This window comes from Nycticebus coucang, chromosome 3, assembly GCF_027406575.1.
Source record: "Nycticebus coucang isolate mNycCou1 chromosome 3, mNycCou1.pri, whole genome shotgun sequence".
Classification (NCBI taxonomy): domain Eukaryota; kingdom Metazoa; phylum Chordata; class Mammalia; order Primates; family Lorisidae; genus Nycticebus; species Nycticebus coucang.
This window is the reverse complement of record NC_069782.1, coordinates 127,359,252-127,374,369: the sequence shown is the minus strand read 5'-3', so window position 1 is coordinate 127,374,369 and position 15,118 is coordinate 127,359,252. Positions and strand designations below refer to the sequence as shown.

The following is a 15,118-nucleotide window of genomic DNA, read 5'->3' as shown; positions in this document are numbered from 1 at the left end:
AGCACAATGAGACACTTTGTTGCCAAGTCAGCCTCTTAAGGTCTAGTGCTACCACTTATTCAGTGAAGAACTACTTTCCCAAAACACTGAGAATACAGATATGAAATGACGGCTTTAACTTGTCCATGTACTTGAGGAAATCTCTGACTGCCCAGAGGTGTTTATTTTATCCTGCCTGCTCGTCACTGTAACAGATAGTCTGGTGCTACTTGCCAAGCACCTCTGGTACAGGCTAAAAGATCATATGAAGAACATGCTGTGTGCCAGAAGTCTTCTGTAGGACGTCAGATTTGACAGAGATGACAAAAGGTAAGAAGCTGGTATAAGGGTACAAAAGGAAGACAAGAAGCGGGAAGAGGAGCTAGCATACACCAATCCCAGGACAGTCACTTTTGCAGTATACTCTGAGGCAGAGAGATGATGGGCTCTCTATTCAGTGGGGTTCAATAAAAGCAACAAATCCATCTAACCCATGCACAGCATTACAGAGATAAGACAAGAGTTACTCTCCTATCTTTTTGAGAGTAAGAATGACAAACTTGACAAATATCAGAGTGGCGTGTCATAAAATAGGCTTTAATGTCTTCCTCTTCCAACATGATGTAACTGCTTAAAGTGAAACTGGCACACAGCTCCCAAAGCCAGCCTCCTGAGAGGAATGAATCTGGCTTGCCCCCTGGCTGCTGTGCAGCTGGAGCAGCCCTGGGCACTGAGCTCAGTACAAACTCTGGAGTCTAAATTCCCCCATCTGCTGCAGCTCACCAACTTCAGAGTTCTGGAACCAGCAGTGCAGATTCCGTGTATGCCAAGTACACCAGACACTGTTCTGTCTCTCTGTACTAATTACTCCCTGCCTGTCCCCTCCCCTGCTTCCAATACTGTTCTCAATTTTGTCACATAAGGAAAGCTCTGTCTTTGCAGGGCCTAAAGCTCCCATCATTGCAGGTCTGAATCCTCTGTTGTGTATTTGTTTTTAAACATTGTGGAAGCGTGACCCATGCTAACATGACTTGCCCATCAAGAGGACTCTTGGAAGTAACATCTTCCATGTTTCTTACTAGCTGATGGCTCACTACTATGCCCACCATAGTAGGGCAATTCCAAAGAACCGCCGTTTAGAGTGAAGACAGGAGTGTATATTCTTTCAATACCCAGTCCTTGTCTTGATGACTTTATCTCTATGACATCCGCATCTGCACGTATACAGCTGTGGAAAGGAATCCTCTTATGTGAAGACTATGGGAACATGTTCTGATTCATAGAATTATCCCTTTCATTATGTTCAAACTGCAGATTGGTCTCTGCCTTCCCAGATGTCTTCCCGTTGCTTGGCTTCTAACCGTTTTCTCTCTGTAAATAAGAGCAGTGTTAAACACAGTTATACTTTACATGACCAATGTCTTTCCCTTTATCCAAACTATAAGGCAGATTTTCATCATGAGACAAGTGGATATTCTGGGGCTCAGGACCTGGGCTCTCTTACCTGATTGCAAGAGTTAATACCTTTAACTTCCAAGTGCACTGTAAGTGGAAATGACACTACTGTAAGTCTGTACGTTGATTACTATACACATATAATAAAAAGAGAAAGATCTGGGGCTAATAGAAATTCAAAGTACACAAAATAAGTCAAAAGCTAGGAGAACCCAGATTCTAGTCTTACAGATACATATTTAATATTACTTTTTAACTGTGTTTAACACTTCAATATAATTGCCCATTATTCCAAGTTTACTAATCTTTATAAATATTTCAGTAGGAATCAAAAATATGTATTGATATTTTTCTACCTTGTTGCTCAAATGCAGATAATAGCCCATGGGCTTTAATCATATCTCCCCTCTACAACCTTATTGAAAAAGTATTTCAGAGGCAAACCCAAATCCAATATTTTCAGAGCACTTCCCAGAAGCCAGCCATCTTTTAGAATACACAATTCCAATATAGAAAAAAATGACCACATATTGGAAGAAATCTAAGGACTATTTCTAAAAACAAAAATGTACAAAATCTAGGTAATACATCTCCAATTTTAATATGGACGCATGGCTCTCCATCTAACACTTCCACCAAGACCTGAGAAAATACAGGCTGTACATGGTTTAGTGACCCAAGCACTTCCTCAGGTGCCAAAATACCAGTTCTAGCTGCATAGTTGGTCATTTATCTTAATACCACAAAATAGTGATAAGCCTAAATCAAGGAGATGAGCCTAAATGCTTCCATTCAAGGGCTATTGTTTCAGATTGACAATGGCTGAAAAGATTTTGCAAGTCATGAACCAGAGTGATTACAGAAATGAAGGTTTAACACTTGCTATTTTGACACACCTTTCCAAATCAGTAGAATCTTTTACAAATTCCTACACTGTATCTGACTACACTTTAAGAGCAAAGAAGTTGGTTAAGAAGCTGACGGGCACTTGGAAATGTGAGAAAGAGAAATTCACTGCTATTTGGGCACCATCTTGTGGCATTATCTGAATACAGCAGCAAAGTTACATAAGGAAAAACATGGAGGTCAGCAAATTACAAACTGAAAGCTGGTTAGATACAGTGTCCTGGTACTAAGGCAGACTTGAACTGACCTGGGATTCTCCAGGAGACATCATAAAGGAAAACTGGCTTGCCTAAAGAATTCCAGGATGTCTCTGGAAGGCAGTATAGTTTTGATTCTTATGAAATAAAAGGGAATCTAAGGGTAAAGGCAGCCTTCAATGAAAGCTATAAAAACTGGTTCCAGGTTCTAAACAAAAATGAAGAAACCAGAAAAGTGAATTATTAGAACTCAAGTTTTTCAATAAGGTATGAAACTTTTATCATCAAAGTAAAATAAAAAGCTGTAAGAAAAATCCAGGAGCAGTAGAAAAATATGATTTGCCTATAATCCACAATTCCAAAATCAGAACAGTTCCGAAGAAAGTATTTTTTTTAAAGCTTAGGGCCAAAACTCACTGATGATATTGAATCTAACCTGAAAGGATGTAAGGCTGTTTACAGTCTTCATAGATCTCATTTAATGTGAATAGTCATACACTTTTGCTACAGAAATATTAATGTGTTTGATTTTGGTATTATGAAACATTATTATAAATATATTACCTTACTAAAATTTGAAAAGTTCAGAATTCTGAAGCATTCTCACCCTAATGCTTTTTTTAAATAAAAGACTATAGAAGTAAATTCTGATGGTAAACCATATGAAAAAACTAGTAAGAGTAGGAAGACAAATTGAGAAGCATAAAGTAACAGTGAAATTGTAAGGCATAAATTTAGAAATACAGGTGAATAGAATAAAGAAACATAGGTTAGAATAGGACTTAAAAATGTCTTCATTTTAAAGATGAAGAAATGGAAGCTTTGAAAGCTTAAGTGACTTGTCTAAGGTTATACAATCAGTGAAAAGCATTGAAGCTAAAAGCCGCCTCCTTAATTCTTAACAAGCACTACTGTCCTGAGATCTGAATATAAAATCCAAAAATATCTACAAAGGAAAGGAAAAAATTGGGAGAGAATATACTGATACAAAAATAAACATGTTTTCTTTTTATTAAAGAGATAGGAAAGCAGGTAATAACTGATATATCACATGAAAGAAGGCTCCCATTAACTTCATCTCCAACAATTAAAAAAGAAAACTAAGAGAAAACCTAATAGCAGCTATAAAGGCAAAGAACTAAGAGAGAATAGAAAATTTAGCACAAAACGATTAACCTGAAAACAGTCACATAAACTGGCCCAGAAAAATGTTCATTCTCCAGTATAAAACATAAATCAACAGAAATGACTGGATCAAATGAACTGATAGAAGCATGGTACAGTCAGTTAACAATTCTCACTAAGGGAAAAGAAAGTTAGATTGAAAAAGGGCCAATTTAGTGCCATGTTTAAAAAATAGTAATAATGAAGAAAAGGGATATAAATGAAAGACTTTCAAAATTTTCTTCTACACCTCTTCACAAAATCCACTTGTGGCCACCAAGAGAGACTAATAATCGACAAGCTTTATGAAGAACACATCTGGTCAAACTAATCTAATTGCCTTTTTTTTTTTTTTTTTTTGAGACAGAGTCTCACTTACTAACCCTCGATAGAGTGCCATGGTGTCACAGCTCACAGCAACCTCCAAATCCTTGGGCTTAGGTGATTCTCTTGCCTCAGCGTCCCAGGTAGCTGGAACTACAGGCGCCCGCCACAACACTCGGCTATTTTTTTTTGTTGTTGTTGCAGTTTGGCCAGGCTGGGTTTGAACCCACCACCCTTGGTATATGGGGCTGGCAGCCTACCCACTGAACCACAGGTGCCGCCCTAATTGCCTTCTTTTATGAAGTGACAGACCTAATCGATCAAGGATAAGGAAGCTACGTAATCACTTAATTTTAGTAAGGTTTTAGATTTTAAGTTTACCAAGTATTTGGATAATCATCAATATACTGAAAAAATATAGTCCAGATCATGTAAGAGGGCACTTAACTCTGGAAGGCAGAATGTTTATCAATCAAAGCATCAACACAAGGAACCAAGTATTGTTTACTTTAGCAAAAGTTGGTGACCTGCTCACTTAATCCTAGGTTATACATTTTTATTTCTGATCTAGGCAAATAAATTAATTTGTTAAACAGCAATTAAAACCAAAAAAAAAAAAAAAGGTAAATATTGCATCACAGAAAAAAATTACCATATTAAAACAAAAGGAAATGTGGTTAGAAATAAAGGGAACTTCAGGCGGCGCCTGTGGCTCAAGGAGTAGGGCACAGGTCCCATATGCTGGAGGTGGCAGGTTCAAACCTAGCCCCAGCCAAAAACCACAAAAAAAAAAAAAAAAGAAAAGAAATGGAACTTCATACATCGCAGGAAGAACAGATAACAAGGAAATACTCTAAGACCTAGATTATGAATCAGCAATGCAGTGCTGTTCTTTAAGGCAAAATAATGGAAAGCCTAAAAAAGACTCCAGAAAGTAGAACCTGTGATTACATTTGTTTTACAGTCGATGAGGTATCTTAATAAAGATGAGTTTTAAGTTGTTAGTGACTTAATTAATCAAACTAGGTGAAAAAATTATTGCTTATTTACTCTTGCCTTTTAGGCCTGTGACCTACAAGACGGTCTTTTAGAACCAGCCAATTAATCACCTACCCCCAAGGGTAGGATGGAAATAAATTATAAAATTACAGCAGGCACTGAAAATGAGAGGGTAGCTGATTCTAAGAGGTAATGATATCTATTTCCAATTTTAGGTGGGAATGAAGTATGTAAGTGGAACATGAGAAATTTTCACACATATTCCTGAGTTCGGTCTTAATAATGTGGCTTTATCATTTAGTATGAATCACTGATTTAAAATGTGTAATTAAGTGAAAAACAAAGCACTCAAGAATGATCTATAATTTCATTTGTCTTTACTACTATGGATCTAATCTGTTACACAAGCCAAAAGATATTTTTCCTGTTTTTAGGGACTACATAATAAAGCTTTTTTCCTCCTGATACAGTATATGGCGTGATTTGCTTAAAATGATCAGGGTATTTCCTTCTCAATTCTTCCAAGAGTAGCTTCGATTTCCAAATCACTTTTTAAAGGACTAAAGCATAGCCCTCTTAAAAAAGAAAGAATATCAAAGTTTGGTGAAAAATCTAGCAGAAAAGTACTTAAAACTTAAAATCATAATTCCAAATTCATTAATTAAAAAGGTTTCATATGCCATGTTTAACTCCAGGTTTTAAAAAGAAATACATGGAGGACCAAGGAAGTGTTCAGAGTAGAGTCATGAATAAGATTCATGAAGAAAAATTAATGTCATGTCTGTATTCCATCAGTGAAAATGTACTGAGTATTTTTTTATGTCCTAGGCACTGTGTCAGACAGAACTCTTGAAGTGGGAGAAAGAAATCCATATAACTACCTATGCCAGGATAGTATATGGATTTCAATTCCATTGCTTAATTATGACCAATTGCAGACGGCCATGTCAAAACTCACGGAGAAAGAACGTCATGACTGATTTAGCAATATCTGCCACGTGTAATGGATAGGGAGTAGCAGTATACCAATACAAGCTTGTCATTAATAACTCATATTATAATGGATGCTAAATTCCCAACATAAAGAATGGTATCCTGAATTCGTAACACACCTTTCTAAACATCTTTATATATGTTAACTTATGCTGCACTTAAAAATTCTTTGTAATTAGGCAGGGTGAGCATTATTTTTACTTTGTTGGCAACTAGGACACAGAGAGATATAACGGACTTGCCCACGGCCACACAGAGAGTTAATAGCAAAAGCTCTACTAAGAGCCTAGACTCCCTTGTTCCTAAATGGTCTTTCCTTGAACTTTATAAAGGTTGTTAGAAAAGAATGGTACCCAGATAGTCTCTATTTCCACTAAGAAAAAAAGGAGAGGAAACTAGTTTAAACAATCATACAGTTTAAGTTAAACCTAAGGAAGATTTTTTTGATCATGATAACTTTGCTAACTACTGATACAAATAACTAAAAAGAAGCTTGTTATATTTCATTGTCTGGAGACTTTAAAAATCTTTATGTATTTTTCTGGGGAAAAAAATTACTTCAAAAGCCTCTATGAGGATTATAGAAGGGGCATGGATTTTAATTAGAGAGGCCTATATTCAAATGCTTCCTCTCATTTTACCAGCTAGGTGATGTTAGGACAGTTACTTAACTTCTCTGGGCCAGCTCTAAACTTGAGATAGTATCATCGATCACAGCCTTAACATAACACAATATCATCATATGTTACCTTGATTAGCTAGAGTTTCCTTCCAATCCACTTAAGCAACAAAAACCTTTCTATAGTTTTTAATCTTAAAAACTTTATAACTGAAGAGAAAAAATGATTGCTTAAAATACCATAAAGAAATAGATAATTCCTACTCAAGAAATAGATTTCTTCCCTACTCAAGGCATATACACCTACTAAATTGTGAGTAGTAAAGAAAGGAACGAAAATCTTGTCATCCCTCTAGTTCTCCTAAATAAGGAACACAATACTTTGCATAGGACAGATGCTCAGTGAATGTCAAATGGAACTGACGGAATATAGGAATTTTAAAACAAACAGTGATGACAAAAAGCATGCATTAGAATCTGTGCTGGAATCATCATGTAATGATATTGCTACTATCTCAAATACAGCAACAGATAACTCATTATAAGTTTATAGAAACAGGAGTAAGAGACAGTTCCTATGGTTTTTGAAGATGACTATCTTCCACAGATTATCTCAGCTGATTTCCATTTTATGGATGAGGAAACAGAGGCCTTCGGAGAGCAAGTAATTTGCTCAAGGTAAGACAGCCAGTAAGTGGCAAAGCTAAGATGTGAGTGAACCCAGGCAGTCTGATTCCAGAGTCTGTAAGCTTGTCAACTATGCTATATCGATCTCTCTTCTTCCAGTGGAAAAAGAAAAGATTCAGAACAAAAATATCTTCTGTTTACTACCTAAGCAGTATTTTTACTTTCTACAGGAAAAAATAAAATCTTTAAGTGAGAAACCTTGGGCTCCAGGTAGGAAAGCTCATAAGTATCTGGCCAATACAGGAAGATGCCAGAAAGAGATACATCAGGAAGGTTTCTAGATACACTTCGTCAGACATGAAGAATGGGAAAACTATGGAACATGATAAAGGAGTCCTTTATAATCCATACAGCCTCAGCACCAACAGGTAGAAAGAACTTATCAACATGGGCCTCTATATATTTTTTTTTTTGAGACAGAGTCTCACTATGTCACCCTTGGTGGACTGCCGTGGTGTCACAGCTCACAGCAACCTCAAACTCTTGGGCTTAAGCGATTCTCTTGCCTCAGTCTCCCAAGTAGTTGGGACTAGAATTGCCCATCACAACACCCAGCTATTTTTTCTGTTGTTGCAGTTGTCATTTTTGTTTAGCTGGCCCGGGCCAGGTTTGAACCCACCAACCCCGGTGCATGTGGTTGGCGCCCTACTTACTGAACTATGGACGCCGCCCCTGGGTCTCTATATTCACAAATAATGGCCTTCTTTAGAAAAGTAACAGGGTATCTGCTTAGCCAACAGTCTCATTTTTAATTGCATAAGTGAAATGTCCTTTGTATAGCTAGACATTTAAAACAAATACTTCAAGTGGAGCTGCATGCTGATGTGCTTCCAGAGAAAGAGAGAATACTCAAATGATGTCCATGTAAAACAACTGCTACAGTATCTGTAGAGATACAGGTGATATTGCACACAGAAGGAAGCATAATATATTGCAAAAGGAGCCATATCTCTTTTATATAGATATCACTGTTATTGATCTTTTGAGATAATTGTGGTTATCACAGAAATCATTTCCACAGAGATAACCTATGAATAAAGGGTTAACAAGACTGCATGTCCTTCTTTAATCTAGTTCTGTCATGGCCATCTACAAAAACCAGAGGAATCCTCTTCTGTTTCTATAGTCTGTAAGAGGCCTTTGAGTGACCAATACATTGCGAAAAATCAAAACTGCCTCATTATAATCATTAAGGTTTGGAAAATTAGTTGGGTCTCACTCTAAAATTCTAGCACCTGCCAAGGCACACATTGTCACATTTATCTGGCCAGTGCAGCTGAGAGTCTGCAAACTGCCTGCTATCACCAAAGCAGAGAGGACAGGAAGTATTAATAGCCTTGTTAGACTGGCAATCAACAAGGAGTTTGAAACTTCAATTCATTTAATGGAAAAATGAAGTTACTTTTCTGTAAGTGGAATTTTCAGAATAAATTGCCTTCACAGATTCCACAGATTGTGGGCTAGGGCAATGAGACTGTCCAAAGCCTGAAGGTTGATAAAAAGTACTTAATTGCCGAGCAGGAGTCCCAAGCCTTTACATATAATTCAATAGCCTATTAAGGGGAGAGAGATTTTTAACCTCAACTCCAAACTGAAAGGAAAGAAAAACCCTGCATGGGATCAGTGGAAATATTTCTCTGAGTGCTCTTGGATCCTAGAAAACAATGAGAAGACAGGTAAATCTAGAGGTACTCTAATGAAGCCACTCAGGACTGTCTTAAAAAGACAAAAATACCTCCTAGAGTTGTTAACATTGATGTCAGTTGATGGTTTTTCCTTCATTTGTCTTCTTCCTCAGGTCCAAACCATTTGATAACATCATGGCAATATCAGGGCAATCACAGCCCAGTAAAACTACAGTAAATGATGTTTTCTTCCTAAAGACAATTAAGTCGTCACAGGAAAATTTTTCTCAGACTTTAGAGCAAAATCTGTACAAAAAGCCATGAATGAGGTTAAAAGTACAAATCCATCTGTTGGAAAGCAACAGCAGAAGCATGGATTAGGATGCCTTGGATTGTGGAACAAATCTTAAAATGTCTTCATCCTGATTATAAGGCATGAAAATTTCTACACACTTGGCAAGTTTCTAGGAAGTGGAATGACAAAATGGAATGGGCGTCATTCATTTTCTATTTTTTATATGTACCTTACAGTGTGAGCTCTAGAGGGACCAGAGAAGCACACTATCCTTTAAACTTACCTCGGGCTTCTTGAAGTTTCTTGAGCTCTGCTTCCCGTTCTGTTTTGCTCTGCTTATTTCGAACCCCAAGGGCACTGATGACTAACCTTCTGGCTAGGGCCGCTGAAGTCTCAGGGCGCTCCTTTGCTGGTTGGAGGAACTCTGAATAGAAGAAAGGGAGGGAGAAAGAGGGAGTAGAGAACAGAAAGCATTCCAGCTCCAAGTGATTTAACTCAGTAATTAACATCCAAAATAGACTAACAAGGGCTGCATCAGCAGTAATTAATACAAGCCTGATAGATGATGATCAGAGAAAATTAACATGGCTAAGCACAAACAACCCTGGTTTCATTATCTGCATTAACACAATTTCTTACAGTGACTCTATAAAACAGCTAAACATAAAGGTAAACTAGGTAGGGATGTCATCAGAAACTGTTTGCGGCACTGCTTGCAATTAGTATCTCACATTCTCCAAGTGGCTACTCAGATGCCATATTTCCAATATGGCTGTTTCTCCTTTCTTTTTCCCTTAAAAACATACTTCTTTTAACACTAAAAATAAAAATGATATTTCTTTAGAATTCTAGATGTTGTAAAATTGCTGGAAATAACAATAACACCACCATCAATAAGATTATGGGCTCACCAGCATAAGCTCTAGCTTTGGCCTTGGCTGCTCTTGTGGCCTGTGACAAGGGCCGAATCTTCACCATAGTGTGTTTAGTACCTAGCGCATCACGAGCTGCAAAGAGGAATAAATATTAGGAAGCAGAAAACATGAAGTGGAGAGATGCAATGGGAGATTTAGGGCTAGTTCTCAGAAAGTATTTCTTAGATATTATGCTTTTTTTCCCCATAGCGAGTGAAAGACATGGTAAGATCTAGACAATCTGTGAAGAAATTGGCAGTGATTATTTTAGATCAAGGATCAGTAAACTATAGCTCTATGATCAAATCCAGCCAGCCATGTGGTTTTGTAAATAAAATTTTACTGAAACAGCCATAACCACTTGTTTATATGTTGTCTACCTCTACTTACTTGCTATAATAGCAGAGTCAAGCATGACAGAGACTAGACGCCCCAAAGCCTAACAACTGGTATTTAATATTTTGCCCTTTACAAAGCAAGTTTGCAGACCTGTATTTTAGGTAATTCTCAGAGGAACTAACAATCCAACATCTCTAATTCTAAATATCTCTGCATCAGATCTATTGAGGCCAATAAAATATGTGTGTGTGTAAGGGGGCCCTAATTAAAAAAAGGCCTAATCATATATTCAGAGAGTAAGTATTATAATTTCTCACTGAATAGGTTAAAGGCTACTTCAAATTCACCTGTCTGGGAGAAGAAACACCCACAAATATTATAAAATTTAGTCTCACTAGCTTCTTAAATCTCTACCTGTAATCTGTTTATGTACTATCATGACTGACAGGTATGGAAATAACTTAGAAGGAATTGACAATCTCTTCAAATACCATCGGTGAAAAGGTGAAAAGGCTCATGGGTACAAAAGTACCAGGCATTAAAAACCTGTATCTGCTCTATTACCTATATTGACTGAATAAAATGCCAACTGGCCGGAACAGAAGAGAAACAGGAAAAAGTATCATGAGAGAATGGATAATAAAAAAGGAACACTGAACTCTATTGTGTGAATACCTGTAATTGGACTGGAAAATACTCCTAGCGCGTGTGTATCATCCACCCATTTAATATCAAATCCTTTCTTCCTGTAACAAAAGAAAATAATTTTATTTCCTAAAACATAAAATTTTATTTCATAAAATTTATTTTATGAAACCTTTGAATTGAATCTCAAAGTATTTCACGAAATAGAAAGAAACACTGAATAAGTGCACAGGTGGAATGGGGATAATGACACAAAAAAACAGCTTGGAGGACATAAGAAGCCGCTGAATTTTAAAAGCAATAATACCACTATAAAGAACTACCCAAGAGTATTTTACATTCTCAGCCATTTTATAGACATCAACCAATTAATCCTCACAAGTCCTTTGGGGCGGTGAAGTATTTAATGCACTATTTACAAGAGACATTCTTATGGGCAAGAAACAAGAAAGGATGAAAGAGGAGGCAGAAGAAGGGTAAAAGAATATAAGAGAAGGAGGCAGGCAAGGAAGGTGAGCTGGACTGAATGCAAACGTAAACTGCCCTTCACATGAGAGACAGAGAAAGATAGTCATATGTCATTCAAATTTTTAAAAAGTCAAGTAATGTGGGAAAAGGACAACTATAATCTGAGAGGCCAATCTATTTTTTTTCTAACTGCAGAGAGGTTAAAAAAAGGGGAGGGACAGAAAAGAATTGTGGCAAAGTCAGAAAAATTAAGGATTAAAAAAAAATCATGATAAGAGAAATACCAGACCACATTAGAAAGAATCAAAAGAATGAACATTTAAGTACTAAGAAAACTTTTATTTTGGAGCACAGCTGTATAATGACCATAAAGAATATCAGAATGATGACCTAATAGTTATATTTTTCAACTACAAGCTTAAAACTTGCTCATGGACTGAAGGTTCTGCTACCCTGAAACTTTTTATTTTTTTTTGAGATAGAGTCTCATTTTGTTGCCCTCAGTAGAGTGCTATGAGGTTACTCACAGCAACCTCAAACTCTTGGGCTTAAGCAATTCTCTTGCCTCAGCCTCCCAAGTAGCTGTGACTATAGGTGCCCGCCACAATGCCCGGCTATTTTGTTGTTGTTGTAGTTGTCACTGTTGTTTAACAGGTCTGGGCTGGGTTTGAACCTGCCAGCCCCTGTGTATGTGGCTGGCACCCTAACAGCTGAGCAATGTATGGGCGCCAAGCCCTACCCTTTTTATGAGACAAAGATACGCTCTGTTGCCCCAGCTAGAGTGCAGAGACACGATCCTAACTTATTGCAATTTCAAACTTCTGGGCTCAAGCGAACCTCCTGCCTCAGCTTCCCAAGTAGCTGGGATTACCACCATACCTAGCTAATGTTTCTTATTTATTGGAGAGATGGGGTCTTGCTCTTGCTCAGCCTTGTGTCAAACTCCTAATTTCAAGCAATCCTCCTGCCTCAGCATCCCAAAGTTCAGGATTACAGGTTTGAGCCAAGGTGGCTGGCTAGGCCTAACCTCTCTTGAAGATAGGTTGGCTCATCTGTAGAAACGGGAATAGTTATCTTCCTCATAAAGTTCTTGTGAAAAGGGAAATCAGATCATGATAAGGCCAAAAACATGGTGTTAAGAATCTACTAGATGAATGGTGCTGAATATTTTTATTATTAATAGCAATGTTCATCGAGAAAAATACTAATATAGATAAAGATGATGATTACAATATGAAGTTAACTCTGGTATTTGACTCATAAGTGTTTTTACAGGCTTTTTGCATCAAGAACCCCTCCCTTTTTTTCTAATTTTTACAACTCACTGTAAAGAAAAAAGACAAGTGCTGAAGCATCTCTTCAATATTCATTCTACAAAAAAATTCCTTTCAGGGAAAAGAGAATAAGGTACTCTTTGAAGGTTAAAGAATTTCCTAAATGTAAGGATAAATTTGACCATGGTATAAAATCACTAGGTAGGTTGGTGATTATGAAAAAGTTAAACAGTAGAAGTCTAAATACAAAAAGGATGAGGAAAGACCTAACTGGGTTTGGGAAAGTCTTTTAAACTTTGGAATTTCATAATCATTTAAAATTTTCTCTTTTGGGAATGTTTTTGAATTTGGCAGAAAAATGACTTGCAGGTAAGATTTTGAAGAAATAAAGCAAAGGGAAGGAAATAATTCAGATGAATTAACTAATATTCAGGAAATTTTAGACATCAACAAAATGATCCTTGGTTCTAAGAATCGTCATTATTAATGACAATCAAAGGTAGTTCTAATTTGGGATTTAATCTCACTGATTGCTCTTTTTTTTTTTTTTTTTTTGTAGAGACAGAGTCTCACTTTATGGCCCTCGGTAGAGTGCCGTGGCCTCACACAGCTCACAGCAACCTCCAACTCCTGGGCTTAAGCGATTCTCTTGCTTCAGCCTCCCGAGTAGCTGGGACTACAGGTGCCCGCCACAATGCCCGGCTATCACTGATTGCTCTTAAAAATCTATTATGAATCTATAGTGAACAGGCCCTGATACACGTACTGGGTCTTAATTGTAATGAATTATACTGAATGACCTATATTATATATTTAAAGTTTATGGTAGAAGAGATTGACTGTCCTCCAGGATCCATTTGTCCCTCCTTTCTTTCAATTACAGAACTGATATTTACCCTCAATCAAGTTTAAGTGATTAACAAGTACATAGCTGCTAGATAGTTTTGTTACAGAACTTTACATAAAAACAGAACATTTGTTTTTACAAATGAAGTTTCATTTTACAGTCACATCCATTTGTTTAATTATTATTTATGGCTATAGAAGAGTTGTCTAAAATACTTAATATCTGGTCCTTTAAGAAAAAGTTAGGAGCTTGGCGCCCATAGCTCAGTGAGTAGGGCATCAGCCACAAACACCGAGGAGCCCAGCCCACGCCTGCTAAACAATGACAACCACAACCAAAAAATAGCCGGGCATTGTGGCAGGCGCCCACAGTCCCAGATACTCGGGAGGCTAAAGCAAGAGAATCGTCCAAGAGTTTGAGGTTACTGTGAGCTGTGACACAATAGCACTCTACAGAGGGTGACATAGCAAGACTCTGTCTCAAGAAAAAAAAAAAGAAAGAAGAAGAAAAAGTTAGGGACTATACCCTAACTGATATAGAACCTTAGAAATTGAAGATGTACACAATGTGAATTTTAAATTTAAATTTGTTACATCACACAACAGATCTGTTTCATTTGTACCATCAGGAAATATTGAAGTATAATCAATCCTTCATGATATTTTCTTTTAGACCCTGAAAATATTTTTTATTAATAACTTTCTTTCTGGATTAGCTTTATATTACTGAAGGTAGAATACAGAGGTATAGTTCTGACTCTTTTATCTTCAATATACTTATCAATTATATACATACCACAAGTTAGTGTAATTGTTCTCAAGCTCACTTGAATTGGTTTGACTTGGTATTTTGACTACGTAACTTAATTAAATAAAATGAAACCAATGAAATGAGTGTAAAAAAAAGAGTAATTGTATCTATAAAGAACTTGGACAAGGCCAGGTTAGTGGCTCATGCCTGTAATCCTAGCACTTTGGGAGGCTTAGGTGGGAGGATTTCTTGAAGCCAAGCAATCAAGGTCAGCCTGGGCAACTCAGCAAGACTCCCATCTCTACAAAAAATAAAAAAAATTAGCCAGGTATGGTGGTATGCTCCGATAGTCCCAGCTACTTGGGAGACTGAGGCAGGAAGATTGTTTCAGTCCAGTAATTGGAGGTTACCATGAGCTATGATGATGCCATTCCACTCTATCCCAGGGAACAGAATGAGACCCTGTCTCAAACACAAACAAAAACACACACGACCCCCTCACCCACCGACCAAAAAAACCTTAGTCACATGCTTTGGAAGACTAGAGAAAAATAAAGTCACTAAAAGAAAGTATTCCCTTCCCCCAAAAACCTATTATCAATTATGTTTGGGTAAAATACCCAAAATACAGAGAAAAC

General features: G+C 37.1%; 1 protein-coding gene across 4 annotated transcripts in view; it reads right to left on the bottom strand.

The window, feature by feature from the left end:
- Nucleotides 1-560: 560 nt before the first annotated feature.
- Nucleotides 561-15,118, bottom strand: part of R3HCC1L (R3H domain and coiled-coil containing 1 like) — a 107,079-nt gene continuing 92,521 nt past the window's right edge. For all 4 annotated transcript variants that reach the window (XM_053584620.1, XM_053584621.1, XM_053584622.1 and 1 more), the window contains 4 exons: nt 11,172-11,242; nt 10,155-10,250; nt 9,527-9,667; nt 561-1,350 (listed from right to left, as the gene is read on the bottom strand). In XM_053584620.1, the coding sequence (XP_053440595.1) occupies nt 1,283-1,350; nt 9,527-9,667; nt 10,155-10,250; nt 11,172-11,242 (376 nt within the window). In that variant the 3' untranslated portion in view covers nt 561-1,282. The remainder of the gene's footprint in view (nt 1,351-9,526; nt 9,668-10,154; nt 10,251-11,171; nt 11,243-15,118) is intronic.